Source organism: Dermochelys coriacea, chromosome 1 (genome assembly GCF_009764565.3).
Source record: "Dermochelys coriacea isolate rDerCor1 chromosome 1, rDerCor1.pri.v4, whole genome shotgun sequence".
Classification (NCBI taxonomy): domain Eukaryota; kingdom Metazoa; phylum Chordata; order Testudines; family Dermochelyidae; genus Dermochelys; species Dermochelys coriacea.
In genome coordinates, this window is record NC_050068.2 from 39,782,507 (window position 1) to 39,796,552 (window position 14,046).

General features: G+C 43.2%; 1 protein-coding gene across 4 annotated transcripts in view; it reads right to left on the bottom strand.

The window, feature by feature from the left end:
• The window catches only part of CRYL1 (crystallin lambda 1), a 77,286-nt gene extending 67,266 nt beyond the window's left edge, over positions 1-10,020 (bottom strand). The window contains exons 1-3 of one of the 4 annotated variants that reach the window (XM_043504272.1): positions 5,479-5,628; positions 3,931-3,975; positions 2,666-2,773 (exon numbers count right to left, since the gene is read on the bottom strand). In XM_043504272.1, the coding sequence (XP_043360207.1) occupies positions 2,666-2,748 (83 nt within the window). In that variant the 5' untranslated portion in view covers positions 2,749-2,773; positions 3,931-3,975; positions 5,479-5,628. Of the gene's footprint in view, positions 1-2,665; positions 2,774-2,875; positions 3,903-3,930; positions 3,976-5,478; positions 5,773-9,887 lie in introns of those variants that run through there. The other 3 variants (XM_043504271.1, XM_038387378.2, XM_043504270.1) reach the window with 3 other exon arrangements.
• Positions 10,021-14,046: the final 4,026 nt, after the last annotated feature.

Sequence of the window (14,046 nt, forward strand, 5' to 3'; positions counted from 1 at the left end):
ATCATCCCTCTGGCAGAGGGGCAGGCGTACCGGCACCTCGGCACGCCGACAGGTTTCCGTGTCCGACAGACAACCGAGGACACCATCCAGGAGATCTTACAGGATGCCGCCAAGATCGACACCTCCCTGCTAGCACCGTGGCAGAAGATAAATGCCCTGAACACCTTCCTGATCCCCCGCATCTCTTTCGTCCTCAGGGGATCCGCTGTGGCGAAGGTACCCCTCAACAAGGCAGACGAGATCGTCTGGCAGCTGGTGAAGAAGTGGCTGTTCCTTCCCCAGAGAGCCAGCAACGAGCTGGTCTATATCGCCCACAGGCATGGCGGTGCCAATGTCCCCCGCATGGGTGACCTGTGTGACATTGCGGTGATCACCCACGCCTTCCGCCTGCTGACATGTCCCGATGCCATGGTAAGGAACATTGCAGCAAACGCCCTCCATGTTGCAACAAAGAAGCGGATCGGCTGAGCCCCCTCATACCAAGACACCGCCAGATTCCTAAGCGGTTCTCTGGATGGCGAATTTGGACGGGACGGTGGCGACATCGCTTCGCTGTGGTCCCGCGCTCGCAATGTCATGCGTCGCCTGGGGAATCACATCAGCTGCCGCTGGGAGTGGTGCGAGGAGCGCCAGGAGCTGGGAGTCCTGGTGCCGCAGATCAGGTCCGACGACAACACCGTCGTCACCCCGAGCACCAGGGGCATGCTGGAGAGGACCCTGAAGGCGGCCATCCACTCATTGTACATGGAAACCCTGAAGCGTAAAACAGACCAGGGTAAAGTCTTCAAACTTACCAGCAAGTGGGACGCCAGCAACCACTTCCTCGCAGGGGGCAGCTTCACCCGTTTTGCCGACTGGCGGTTCATCCACCACCCCCGGCTCAACTGCGTCCCACTCAACGGAGCCGTCCGCCACGGGAACCGAGACAAGCGTTGGAGGAAGTGCTTCTACTCCAACAAGACCCTGCCCCACGTCCTGTGCAGCTGCAAGCCCCACTCCAGAGCCTGGCAGCTGCGCCACAACGCCATCCAGAATCGCCTGGTGAAAGCCATCGCACCATGCCTGGGGGAGGTTGCCGTGAACTCCATCATCCCCGGGACGGACAGCCAGTTGTGACCTGACGTGGTAGTCACCGATGAGGACCAGAAAAAGATCATCCTCATCGACATCACGGTCTCCTTTGAGAACAGGACCCTGGCCTTCCGCGAATCCCGAGCTCGTAAGCTGGAAAAATATGCCCCCCGGCCGACACCCTGAGAGCAAAGGGCTATGAGGTGCAGATGGATGCCGATTGTCGGAGCTCTGGGTGCTTAGGACCCCTGCAACGAGTGTGTGCTGCGGACCTGCGGGATTGGTCGACGGTACGCACGGCTCATGCGGCGCCTCATGGTCTCGGACACAATCCGATGGTCCACGGACATCTACATCGAACACATCACCGGCCACCGACAGTACCAGGAGGTGTGAGCCGGTACAACATCATGCATCAACCATGGGAAAGGGACTGAGAGACTTTTTTTTTTTCATTGGACCATATGAACTGGAACCATAAACTCACTGAACATTAAATCCCACCAAATGAGGGTAGATCCATCCTCATCATCGTACCCGTTCATTATACTCCATACCTGAACATAGCCATTATATGAACAACATACCCCCATATCTCAATGTCTGTACTTTGACCCGTTAAATTTTTACCCCCCAATCAGAGAGATTGCAAATTATATATTCCTTACGTCACCCTCTCCTAAACTGAACTTCGCACCTTTTGATAATCTGTACCTTATTCCCCGATAACCAGAAACTTCTATGCCTAAACTCTGTACCGTTTTCTTTTTATTTCAACATTATCTTAATAAAATTATTAAATATGGCTCTCAGCCTCTGTGCTCCCCCCAGCACTTGGAGGTAAGATCCAAGTTAGTAGTTCTAACTTGGCAGACAAATTGGAGAAGAAGGAAGAAAAGCTTTACTCCTCCGCCCGCCCTGCATGATCATATAAGGGCTAGATTGTCACTAGCCCTAAGATGGCTCACAGTTCTTTATAACACTTCCCCATTTTAATTAACAATAACTGAGTCATCAGTAAAACTTGCTACCTCACTAGTCACCCTTTCTGCCAGGTTGTTAATAGATACAGAATACTGAATCCAGTAGTGATCATTGAGGAACACAACCATTGATATCCTTCCATGTTGGAAATTATTTAGACTCTGCTTCCTTTTTCTTCAAAAGCCTCTATGTGCATATATATTTTCAGCTGACTATTGTAGAGTGGTACCAAATTCTCTCTTGTACTCCATTCCTGAATTATGAAATCACCAAGTTTAGAATTGGTTGGTGACTAAACCCTAAGATCCTGTAGGCCAAAGTTTTCAAAAATAGGAGATTAAGCTCCATATCCATCTTTAGGCACCTATGGGTAGTAATTTTTAAAGACCCTAAATGACTTAAGAGCACCATCCAACTGAATTCAATGGTACTTGTGTTCCTAAGTCACTTAGGCACTTTTGAAAATTACCACCAACAAGCTAATTTTAGGCTCCTTTTTTAAGAAAAGAGATTGTGGTCAGAATATTTTCATAATTGTAAATGCTAGACCTGAGGAGAGATTTATCTTGCAGGACCAGTTTATCTCAGTCAAAAAAATCAGGTGACCTACCTAATGTATTCCAGAGCAGTTGTTATCTGCTGTTGCACAACATCATAAAGTTTCACTCTGAAGCCTCCACCAGCAAACACCATAGCCCAGCTGCGACCAATGAGTCCGCTAAAGAGGAAATAAATAAAAATGTTTATGCATGTAACTACATAGTTCACTTCTGTACCATCAAAAGGATTGTTGATTTAAATAAGTATTGACTTTTCCTACTTGAGAAAAATGTGCATTGAATGCAGAAGACTACAATATGGCCTCTATCTGTCTGAACACCAATATAATAATTTATATGACCCTAATCAACTGTTGCTGCACAGCCACCAAAGGATTTTGGAGGGGCAGGTAGCAGGGAAACTAGAGAAGAGGAAATAATAGTGAAAGGCTGGAAGAGGGAAGGACAAAGAGGGGGGCACAAATAATTTGTGGTTTTGTTTTTTATTTAAACTGTTAAAATAAGCTCTCAATGATGTGACAAGTCACTGAAAACATAGTACTCTGTTCTGAACTACACCTCCTGGACAGTGCAGTTCAGGAGGTACAGCAGAGGATGAGAAGAGGGGCAAATATGGCTTTAAGGCATTTTGTGTCCTCTGAATTCTGTATACACCCCTAAGCTTGAGTTAGAGCAGCCTAAGAACTCCAATGCTGAGGTGTGCCACCATGCTGTAGACTGTGCAGGAGAGCTCAGTCAACAGCCTTTGGAGAGGTCATGTCACAGCTTGCAACATGCACGGTACAAACGAGTGGAGAAGAGCACAATGATAGTTCATATTTCTATAGTATCTACTCTCCCAGGATCTCAAAACAATTCACAAATATTAATAAATTAAGTTGCACAATATCCATTATCCTCAAATAGGGACACTAAGGTACAGAGTGGTTAAATGATTTGACTATCGGAACACAGCAAATCTGTAACAAAGCCAAGAATAGAAACCAGATCTTCTTACTTCCATTCATGTGTTTTTTAACTACTATACCATGTTTCCTCTTGTTGCTGAGAGGAACTGCTCTTGTATTTTCCTTTGAACTGCATGAGTGCCACAGACTTGGAAAGTTTCATTCTACAAGGCCATGTGACCAACAGTGAAGAAGGGTAATGAAAAAGAGAACCAGCAATAGGCAAGGGGCCAAAGGAAAGGCAGAAGAGAAAAGAAAACCGGAAAAGTCTTGCTCCAGCCTACAGTTAAAAACAAAACAGGAAGCTTTTCAAGGAGACAGAAGGAAACAATGGAAATAATTGGAACAAAAACAGAATTTAACTTCACATTAAATGTTGCTAAGCTGGCGCAAAGCTGTTCTCTCCTCTTTCTCTGAAAAAAGAAACAGGATTCCATTAAAAAAAAAAAAACCCAGTTCTCAACAACTTCTAAACTGTTTACTGAACCCATGCAGATATGGGATTAAAACACGTTAGCCACGGTAGCATTCTTATGATGTGGTTATCACAGAAGTATTTGTCAAGTGCTTCTTAAACTATTATAAGCTTCTTATTATTTTGCACCTTCAATATTAAGGAGAAATCCATATATTGTGGTGTCTTGATCCCAAGAAAGAAGTCAAGTTTTAGCATGCTTTTTAAAATCTCCATTCTATACTTTGACTAAAACACTCAGAGAGCACAGCACTTGTAAGATGTCAAAACAACACTGGTGCGAGAGGGACCCAGGCCTTAGTTTCAGGTAGCTATAGTGTGCCCACCTCTCACAACATTCCCACACTTTGTCTTGGTTAGGTTATGTTATATGGTGGCATTACACATTATGTACAGACAGAACAAGCCTTCTGACCCTCGGCATACCAATGGCAAATGACGGGTAACTAAGTGTGACCCCTGCTATTAGTCTGGTCACTGTCATGTGACAGCATGAAGGCACGTGCCTGAAAATATAACTCACACTTCAAATGGTCTCTCAAGGCAGGCAGCAGAGTACTTTAGCCAGTCAGTAGCGGGTGTGCATTTACAATGGTTACTCAGAGCCATTGATAAATCCAAAGTAACTGGAAAAAGCTACTTTTTAAATAAAAAAGCTAATCAGTTTTATCTCAGAAACAAATTGAAATGAGACTTGTATTAATGCCTCAGTCCCAAAATGCTACTTCTTTATGTCTTGCTTCAAATAAGTATCATTGTGATATTGTATCTTATCTCTAAGCTTCTCTGCATCATTTCTGACCTTTACTTAAACCTGAACACAAAACTTTACTCACCCACACATAATGCAGAAAAATACATGGAGGGTTACTGCTTCACAGTAAATGAATGTGGAGAAAATGAGCACATGCTCACCAAGCTATAAAAAGGCGTAACAAAAGAGATTACACTGGACTGCAGCACACAGTTTTCAGAAGAATCCAAATTTATCAGCAACAGAATGACACATGAACATATAGGAAACCAATCACATTAGAGCAAAAGTTTTCCCAGCTGGAGAATAATTTTAAAGGTGATGCCTTTTGTACTAATTCTGAGTAATGTTCACGGTTGCACAATGTAGATAGATTATTCTCAGTTAACACCTTGCTGTGGTATCTGGCTGCTGTTACAGCAGCAAAAACTAAGGCAACATTTTGTGCCTGCACCTATTGGCAGCACATAGACAGCATCAGGAATCAATACCAACAGCCCGAAGTCCAGGGCTGTGGTTTCACTGGCAGGGTTGAGGCGAAATGCCCAAACCCTTCGCACTTCCCTGTGGCATTTGTCACCAGAGCCCCTGGTGGCTCTCAGCACAGCTAGTACCTGCTGCTCCCTCTGGCCGCTGCATCTAGGCTCTAGACCCTGCCTCCAAAGGCGAGAGACCGCTGGCGCTTACCTGCCAATCACCACAACCTGTCCCGCCTGGGTAGGCTCCATGTCCTGGAGGGACCCCTGCCGCTGCAGGAGAGGCGCTAGAGCTGCAGGAGCGGGACGCACCAGCAGAGCCGGAGCCGCCTGGGGCAGCCGCCTGCTTGGGGACGCTCTCTCCCCATCCTCTCTGTCACAACCTCTCTGATTGGCTCCCGGTACACGTGTTCCGATTGGCTCTCCAAAAGGCCCCTAAGCCGCTGCTCCTATAGAGGCCCTGTGCCGAGATGTTTCGCTTTCCCGACGGGGAGAGAAGTAGACGGGCGGGCGGGCACGACAACCAACTCACCCATCAACCCGTAATTACCAGAGGTTAGGAGCGTGATTCTCTTCTGCGCTCATTGTGAGAACGACTGGGGAGGGTGGAATTTGGAGGCAGAGAGGCTCCAGCAGGGTTATCTTTGGGGAGCCCCATCTCCCAGTCCTCACCACAAGCCCCCCAAACGCCCCCATACAAAGTCCCCTAGTCTCAACTCCTTCCCCCTTGCAACCTTCCCCCCCAGTACAGCTCACTCCCATCTCTCCTACCTTCCCCCCAAACTCCTCCCAAAGCTCCCCCTACAGGAATGCCCCCTCTCTCTTGCTTGCCCCACCTTCACATCAGCTCCCCCTGGTGGTGCCTCTTCTCCCTACCCTTCCGTGGGCAGCAGGAGGGTGCCCTGGAAACATCCCCTTGCCCTCCCCACCAGGCAGTGCAGTCATTGCTGAGGCCCAGGGCACCAGCACGCTGCACAGGCGGGTGATCAGCATCCCGCTGCGGAGTGGGGACATGGAATTCCAGCTATTGCCCATCAGCAAAGAAAAAGGAGCACATGCTTATCAAGTTGTTCTGCCCCAATTGGCGTGCCTGACATTCAGGCAATGTCACACCTCTTCCCTCTCTTCCCCACCACTGTTTTACCTACAAAGATGACAAACTCCTACCCTTTTGCCAGGCCATCTATAATGTCCATGCAGTACAGGCAGGACTCCAGTGTTTATGGTCCTTTGAAAGATCTACACACATTAAACTGCAGGGTACTCAGTGTATTTGCCCCAGAAAGAGGAATTGCTGAGCTGATCCTCTTTGTTTAAAAGTTCCCAATAATGAGATTGGCAAGTCTTCTCCTAACACAGAGTCTGTACAGAAAGAAGTACTATAATTTGTCAGACCACAGTTGTCCTCATTTCCAAATGAACTATTTGTCTTAAGCCTAACCAGTGATGTGCCTTGATAGTGGTTCCATACTGAGGTTGAAACCTTCAAAATCCATTCTGTGCATTTGTATGGCAAGAGAGGTTTATTGTTTTAAAATAGTACGTTTCCATTAGAACTAAGAAAAAATAATGGAAATATTTCTGTTGATCTGGTTTTGTAAAAACTTATTTCTTTAAAAAAAAAATGTTGTGCCACATTAGACTTGATAATATTCATTTAATGCCTTCAATTGGTTTACAATATCCTCTGTTCTTATTGTAGTGTTGCGTCTCCTATTATTGTGCACTAATCAAATGGATTCGCCTCATGTCTAAGCATTCTCTCTTGAAATCTTACGCTGGATTTCCCTGAAAACAAAAAATAAAAAGGTTAATATTTTAAATTCATAGATTAGAATGACAGGAGGGACCACTGTCCCTGAGCATGGTCTTCTGAATAACACAGACCTTAGGACTTACCTCATTTAATTTTTGTTTGAACTGGAGCCTCTTTTTTAGAAAAAATATCCAATCTTGATTTTAACAGTGCCGATGATGGAGAATCCACAGCAATTAACAATTTGTATCTCATTTCTAGTCTGAATTTGTCTAGCTTCAACTTCTTGCCATTGGATCATATTATACCTTTGCCTGCTAAATTGAAGAGCCTATTATCAAATATTTGTTCCCCGTGTATGTACTTATAGACTGTGATCACATCACCCTTAACCTTCTTTTGTCACACCTGCTCTTAAAAGCTATAGCATTGTGGTATTAGCATTACGTAGTGGTTGAAAAGACACTTCCATTCTAAGCACCTATTTTCAGGAGCTTATACGTTTCAGAAAAATTTGGGTTAAAAATTATTATACTCAGACCAAATGTGAATGTTTGTTATTTTCTTGGTAGAGTCTGGTGAACCTCTGTAGGGATAATTCACAAATGGCTTAGCATTTTAAAGGTATTTTTCACATATTCTTTTTAATTCTCCAATACATTAATTTAAAATGTCATTTTCTAAATGCTCCATCTGGGGGTGCAGTCTCTGGGGTGGGGCCGGAGATGAGGAGTTTGGGGTGCAGGTGGAGGCTCTGGGCTGGGGCCGATGGGTTCAGAGTGCAGGAGGGGGCTCAGGGCTGAGGCAGGGGGATTGGGGCATGGGAGGAGGTTTGGGGTGAAGGCTCTGGGTGGCGCTTGCCTCAGGCAGCTCCCAGGAATCTGCCAGCATTTCCCTCTGTGTCCTAGGTGGAGGCCTGGCCAGGCAACTCTGTGGCTGCCCCTGCCTGCAGGCACTGCCCCTGCAGCTCCCATTGGCCATGGTTCCCGGTCAATAGGTACTGCGGAGATGGTGCTGGGGGTGGGGAGCAGCATGCAGGGCCCCCATTGCCATCCCTAAGCCTAGGAATCAGAGAGAGATGCCTGCAGCTTTCTGGGAGCCACGGAGTTGGTCGGCACTTTGCCTGCCCCGCTGTGGGCGGCCAACTGGACTTTTAACGGCACGGTCAGCAGTGCTGACCAGAGCTGCTAGAGTCCCTTTTCAGCTGGGCATTTCACATGCCTTGCAATCCTATACTGAAGCCTAACCCCATTAGCCATTACCCAGGCAAAACTTCCACAGAAAACAATAATAGATTCTTCTGTATAAGAACAAGACAACAGGCATATTCTCTGCTGTCACTGTTGCTCAGACAGTCTAATGCTTCCTTGTGGTCAACGAATAGATGGATGGACAAGAACGGGAAAAAGAAGAACAATGAAAAGATTAGAAAAGGAAAAGGGGAGGACATGGGAGGTGAGATTTCCAAGGTCAAAATGACAGGAGAGAGGGTGGAATAAGGAAAGAAGAGTTCCCTTGTCTGTCACAGCATAAATATTTGCAGATCCATTAATTTGAGTAGATGGCTGGTGACTCTTCTCTTTTCTGATGTAAGCAGAGTCAGGATGAGCTCTACCCTGACATCTGGTGGCGAGTTGTGGAAAAGAACTTCAGAGGCTGATCTCATTTGTATAGGCACACCCACCCTGCCTAGATGGTCACTCTGGCTGCTTTAGGAACCCCAGTTTATCTGTTATTGGGGCAGAAAGAATAAACTGTTATTATCCTGATTATGTGAATCAAGAACAGTGGAACTGTACTTGGCCTTTTGTTATGATGGAGGGACTCGCCATCAACTAAGCAGCACTCGCTAGGCAAGGGTCATGGGTTCCAAAATCCAGTGAATTGAGAGAGGCATTAAGTGCTTTGTAGTATGTCCCCTAAATTCTAATTGTACTGTCTCCTCTCTCCACTGTGGAATATGAGAGCTAGTTTTGATTCCATTAGGCGTCTAGTTATAGGCTGTGAGCTGAATTCACTTTGGGTCAATAGTGCACAAGTACTGAGGCTCCCCTACTACAAGCTGAAATCACTAAATAGCTAAAATTACTAAAAGCTGAAATCACTGAGTGCTGTGTTACTTGGCGCAGGGCCTGAAGATATGTTGCAGAGTGGCTCATGGGATGGGGATGTTGTTCGCAGTTTGCGGGATGGCTGGTGGAGCAGAGCCCCACGGAGAGGTAGGGCAGTCAGCTTTGGACCACGTAAGGTGCCCCTTAACCCCTGCATTTCCACCCAGGCTGGGAGGTAAAACTCTGCAGATAAACTTTCGAACTCTGGGGCTGCACTGACAGGGACAGAAACTTTTGGGTTGTTGGACTTTTGGGACTTTGAGTGACTTTTGGGTTGCTGGACTCAAGAATCAAAGGGAAAGGACACAGCCCAATTTGCTTGGGGTGGGTTTTTGCTCAAGGGTTGTGTTATGAATCTTGTTGGTGGTGTTTCCCCAACATAATGCCACATTGTTTCTCTCTCTGTTATTAAAAGGCTTTTGCTACACTCAGACTCTGTGCTTGCGAGAGGGGAAGTATTGCCTCTTAGAGGTGCCCAGGGGTAGTGGTACACGTTTGTCCCAGGTCACTGGGTGGGGGCTCAAGACAGTTTTGCATTGTGTTATTGGAATGGAACCCCTAGATACTGAACCCGGCCCTTGTTGCTGACAACTCTGATGGGCAGAAGGGTTACACTGTAATCCCTGTGGAAAGATCAGAAACCTTAAACCTATTTAGCAGAGATGTGATGAAAGATTCTGGGCTTAATTAGAAAAAGAAAGCAGAGTTTATCTTGATATATGAGATGTCCATGTGGAGCAAACATGCACTCACCAAACTGGGAGTTCTTTTCTTCTTTCAATGCAGAGATTCTTTCTTCTTAGTCTAGAAGCAGTAGGAGCAGCCTTTCACAGTTTCATTGACAGCAGCAAAGATGACCACTCCATTATTTTTTGGTATGTGTTCTCTGTTAAACATGCTCCACTTCTATACCAAGTAAGGGCAAAAAACCTGCTATTGGCTGAAGACAGTAGGCAGGATCTTACTGTAGGGGGAGGAGCTAGGGGTCTATAAGAGTAGCTTGGTGAAGCAAAGCAGGGCAGAGCAAATTATTATTTTAAAAAGACTGAAATGGATATATGCAGGAAAATAAATGTTTGTTTTCTCCCAGGAAAGCAAGAAATCATGTATTGCTGAAATACAAAGTGTTTCTTGAGTTAGGAAAAATTTACCAAACCCACTGGAGTGGAATGAAAACAGAGGCATAGTTCACATCTGTTAAATATTAAATGCATTACTTGGTCACTAAAGCAATTGGAAATAGCATGTTTCAGTTGAAACAAACTAAGGTATGTTGCTAGTTACAATACTAAAAACTCAGACAAAACTGATCATGCTGAAAAATGAAAAGTTAATTAAAATGCTTTTGTTTTAGTAACATTTATCCATCTTTTGTAAAGTTAAATGTAGCCGGTAATGTTCAATGCAAATTATGTGATTCTAACTTATTACCAATCTTATATGTAAAAATACTATGATCCTGTAAAAAGCTGTCTACATGAGGCAAAAGAGCAAGTGTATTAGGAAGGTAGATGTTACAAAAGACATGCTATAAATGTGATTTTACAGAAAAATGTTTTAAAGATGGATTTCCTTGTTAGATAACATCTGCTTTACACACAAACTACGACACAAGCACTGTTCATAATCAAGATTTTTTCACTATATATTTTAGACTTATTTATTTTCAAATTCCATATAGGATCAGTTTATGTATTTAGGTAAAGTGAGACTATACTGAATTGCTGTTTGGAATAGAATACTATATATATACACTAGATCACCTAGGCTCATTACTATATTACTGTAATTGATTTTGCTTTTGTGCTGTATATTTTACTTTTCTAGATCAGTTTTTAAAAATATCTGCTGTTGACCATTTTTAGTGTAATATGGAAGACAAGGAAAAAATGTCATTGCAGTACTCCCTCATTAAAGGGCCCAATTCTGAAAATGTTATTGGGCCTACTGCTTACTGCTGGTACCACGAGTAGCCTTATGGACTCCAGTACTATTTTCTGACTTTTATTCTCTTAAATCAAAAAACAAAATAATATCAATACACTTTATAAATAAACCTTTTAGAAAGCCAGGCATGCAAATACTTCCTACCATTATTTTAATTGGGCTACATTTCACATACTCTCAGACCAGAAAAAGCTTTTTTAAGTTAAAGTTGCTATAGTAAGTACTATGCATTGGAAGAAATAAATATCAAAAATGGTGAAAAAAATTGAGTATGGATAAAGAGTTGATGTATATAGATTCAAATATCCATATTGTTCATGTACTCTAACAAAAAACATACACATATAACAGGCAACATAAGACACATCTTGCAATTTCTTTTCCCCAAGATATAGCAATCAAGAAGTTTATCAGTTAATTTATTAAATAATGTTTTAAAAGACTCATTTCAACACATTATCTGTATTGATTGTAGCTGTCTAGTAGCCAACTACATAAGCAATAGCCTTTGCAGTATATTATATATAATAATTAATTAGGCAGATATTGCACAATGAACACGCCCCCCCCTTAGAACTTATAAGGTTTGCATGGACTCCCACAAATACTGGAGTGCAGCACATAAAGCATTGTGGGATAAAACAACAGTGATTACATGACCCTTGGGGTAAGTTTCTTGTCTGTAGCATGTGTGTTTGTGGTGTGCTTGTGGTTTCTTGCTTTTCGCAAAAAAGAAAAGGCATACTTGTGGCACCTTAGAGACTAACAAATTTATTTGAGCATAAGCTCATCATTCACATCCGATGAAGTGATGCTACAGCTCACTTCATCGGATGTGAATGATGAGCTTATGCTCAAATAAATTTGTTAGTCTCTAAGGTGCCACAAGTACTCCTTTTCTTTTTTTTAATATAATTAGGAAGGCCAAAAAAAAAATTTGAAGAATGGATACCTTTTGAATCTTTGGCTAATAGCAAAAAAATTTTTAAGTACATCAGAAGCAGGAAGCCTGCAAAACAACCAATGGGGCCACTGGATGATTGAGATGCCAAAGGAGCACTCAAGGACCATTGCAGAGAAACTAAATGAATTCTTTGCATTGGTCTTTACGGCTGAGGATGTGAGGGAGATTCCCAAACCTGAACCATTCTTTTTAGGTGACAAATCTGAGGAACTGTCCCAGATTGAGGTGTCATTAGAGGAAGTTTTGGAACAGTAAGAAGTCACCAGGTCCAGATGGTATTCACCCAAGAGTTCTGAAGGAACTCAAATGTGAAATTACAGAACTACTAACTGTAGTCTGTAACCTATCATTAAATCAGCTTCTGCACCAAATGACTAGAGGATAGCTAATGTGACACCAATTTTAAAAAGGGCTCCAGAGGCGATCCTGTCAATTACAGGCCAGTAACCCTGACTTCAGTATCAGACAAACTTGTTGAAGCTATAGTAGAGAACAGAATTGTCAGACACATAGATGAAGATAATTTCTTGGGGAAGAGTCAGCATAGTCTTTGTAAAGGGAAATCATGCCTCACCAATCTACCAGAATTCTTTGAGGGGGTCAACAAGCATGTGGACAAGGGGGATCCAGTGGATATAGTGTACTTAGATTTTCAGAAAGCCTTTGACAAGGTCCCTCACCAAAGGCTCTTAAGCAAAGTAAGATGTCATCGGATAAGAGGGAAGGTCTTCTCATGGATTGGTAAGTGGTTAAAAGATAGGAAACAAAGGGTAGGAATAAATTGTCAGTTTTCAGAATGGGGAGAGGTAAATAGTGGCATCCCCCAGGTATCTGTACTGGCACCAATACTGTTCAACATATTTATAAATGATCTGGAAAAAGGGGTAAACAGTGAGGTGGCAAAATTTGGAGATGATACAAAACTACTCAAGATAGTTAAGTCCAAAGCAGACAGTGAAGAGCTACAAAGGGATCTCACAAAACTGGGTGACTAGGGAAGAAAATAGCTGGTGAAATTCGCTGTTGATAAATGCAAAGTAATGCACAGTGGAAAACATAATTCAAAATATTCATACAAAATGATGGATCTGAATTAGCTGTTATCACTCAAGAAAGAGATTTTGGAGTCACTATGGATAGTTCTCTGAAAACATCCACTCAATGTGCAGCAGCAGTCTAACAATGTTGGGAATCAGTAAGAAAGGGATAGATAAGAAGACAGAAAATATCATATTGCCTCTATATAAATCCATGGTTTGCCCATATCTTGAATACTGCGTGCAGCTGTGGTTGCCCCACCTCAAAAAAGATATATTGGAATTGGAAAAGGTTCAGAAAAGGACAACAAAAATTATTAGGGGTGTGGAACAGCTTCTGTATGAGGAGAGATTAATAAGATTTGGACTTTTCAGCTTGGAAAAGAGATGACTATGGGGGGGATATGATAGAGGTCTATAAAATCATGACTGGTATGGAGAAAGTAAATAAGGAAGTGTTATTTACTCCTTCTCATCACACAAGAACTAGGGTCACCAAATGAAATTAATAGGCAGCAGGTTTAAAACAAACAAGAGGAAGTATTTCTTCACACAACGCACAGTCTATCTGTGAAACTGGTTGCCAGAGGATGTTGTGAAGGACAAAAAGTATACCTGGGTTCAAAAGAGAATTAGATAAGTTCATTGAAGATAGGTCTATCAATGCCAATTAGCCAAGAGCATGCAACCCCATGCTCTAGGTCTAAGCCTCAGACTGCCAGATGTTGGGCCTGAATGACAGGGGATGGATCACTTGATAATTGCCCTCTTCTGCTCATTCCCTTTGAAGGAGTTGTTATAAACACTGGGATTAGGCCTTGTCTATGCAACAAAGATAACCATGTTTAAACATGGTTGTAGACAAACCACATTATAATTTTTTTAAAAACTGCCTCTGTAGACAAAAAAATAAAAACAATACCAGAAATCTATAAGAAAACTATATTTTAATGCCGATAGCTAC